This window comes from Haliaeetus leucocephalus, unplaced genomic scaffold (assembly GCF_000737465.1).
Source record: "Haliaeetus leucocephalus isolate CR32 unplaced genomic scaffold, Haliaeetus_leucocephalus-4.0 Scaffold176, whole genome shotgun sequence".
Lineage (NCBI taxonomy): Eukaryota > Metazoa > Chordata > Aves > Accipitriformes > Accipitridae > Haliaeetus > Haliaeetus leucocephalus.
In genome coordinates this window covers 1,125,965-1,127,686 of record NW_010972612.1, presented here as the reverse complement: position 1 = coordinate 1,127,686, position 1,722 = coordinate 1,125,965, and the positions used below count along the sequence as shown (strand labels likewise).

The window sequence follows — 1,722 nt, the reverse complement described above, 5'->3', positions numbered from 1 at the left end:
AGTTGAGGAGGGAGAGTAATAGAGCGGCTGCGTGGTGCTTAGCTGCTGGCTTGGGTTAAACCACAACATGCCCAAAGAGGAGACATGTTGGATTGTGACCTGCGGGGCTGAGCACCCAACTCCTCCCCAGTCTTGCTCACTTTTCTCTTACTGGCACCCACTGAGATGCTGGGATGTGCCCCTGGGGACACAAACTGCCCCATCTCGAGCTCCTGGCTTCTGCCAGCTGGAAGGAAGAGGCTCCGAAACAGTGGAGGATCAGCCTGCAGAGCAGCTGTGCCCCAGGACGTGGATGCAGCCCACAGGGAGCCGTGGCTGCTGCACTTACCTGGATAGTAGATCTCACTTCTGGTGGTCCCCTCCTTCCACTGCCGGAAGGTCCCCGAGATGACGGTGTCAGAGATATCCGCCCAGTACCGACCTGTGGGAGGACAGACAGCACTGGCTCAGCGTGTCCCTGCTGGGGATGGCTTGGGAGCCCAGGTCTGAGCCATGGAGCAGCCCTCTGGGGAGAAGGATGCCAGCCCCGGGGCCTTGACACACTGAGGACCACAGCCGGGTCTGGTACCCAGGCTGCCTGTGTGACTGGCCATATCCCACCAGCCTGGGCTACTCGGTGTCCTTAAGCCCCATCGCTTCCAGTGTGTTTGGCATTCACTCCCTGTTGAAACACTGGGAGATGCAATGCCTGCCACTGCCTGCCAGCTGGATGCGGAGAGTCCTGGCCACACAACATGGCATGCACAGGGACCTGCAGGCACTGCAGGACACCACAGGGGCTGGTCCCCACACAGAGGGTGTTTTCCAGCATTGTGTGCCCCATAAAAGAAGCGGAGCACTGGTCCCAGGCACACCATGGGGAGGGCAGCCAGACCCCAATGAGTGGAGAGGAAAGAGCTCAGAGAAACCCCCCACCTGCCAGCCCTGTCTCCCCGCTTACCTGAGTGGCCCCCAGTGTCAACAGCCGTCCCAAAGAGCAGCACGTACTCGGTGAGCGAGGCGTGCAGGAGGCACATGGAGCCCATCCACCCGCCTGCATTCACAAACACCCACTGCAGGTCCTCATCTGGCAGGATATGGCCTGGGTGCTTCTTCCGTAGCTCCACAATGATCTTGGAGAAAGCCAGCTCATGGTCCAGCCCTGCAGCACCCAGGGTCACCGTGAGTCCCTGGCATTGAGCAAGCTCTGCCGGCACCTCCCTGAATCCTCCCCACAGCCACAGGGTCCCAGCACATCCTTAGAGGGATCTGCCTAGGGAAGATGTCTCCTCTCTCCAGCCTTCGGCCCCCATGGCCGCTGACCCAGCCCCACTGCCTACCCAGATGGTGATGGAGGATGTGCAGCACCGAGTGCTACAGTCTAGAGCCCACCCTATGTGCTGGGCTATATGGGGGACCCAAGCAAGGTGACAGCGACCCTGCCCTGGTGACGTGTAGCACCTCTGTTGCGACCAAACACCCTGTGCCCTACGGGGCCAGCCCTCCCCTCCAGCCCTAGTTGGGGGGTCGGTTGTGCCCCTGGCCCACCTGGGGCTTGGTCCCCCGACCTGGCCCAGCCCCAGCACCGAGAGAGCCACCTTAACCTCGGGTTCAGCCCCAACCAGGCTGGGTGGTGCTGCTGCCCCAGTCCCCATCCCTTCTTCGCTCCAGTCCCATTCCTCCATCCCACTTCCCCCATGCTCCCGGCCACTGTCCCCCGGTATCGCTCCCCTTCCGCCGCCG

At 62.0% G+C, this 1,722-nt stretch overlaps 1 protein-coding gene across 1 annotated transcript in view; it reads right to left on the bottom strand.

Moving 5' to 3' along the window:
* The window catches only part of SIGMAR1 (sigma non-opioid intracellular receptor 1), a 2,611-nt gene extending 1,319 nt beyond the window's left edge, over positions 1 to 1,292 (bottom strand). The window contains exons 1-3 of the mRNA XM_010564238.1: positions 1,280 to 1,292; positions 941 to 1,141; positions 329 to 421 (exon numbers count right to left, since the gene is read on the bottom strand). Of these exons, the coding sequence (XP_010562540.1) occupies positions 329 to 421; positions 941 to 1,141; positions 1,280 to 1,292 (307 nt within the window). The remainder of the gene's footprint in view (positions 1 to 328; positions 422 to 940; positions 1,142 to 1,279) is intronic.
* Between the last annotated feature and the right edge of the window lie 430 nt (positions 1,293 to 1,722).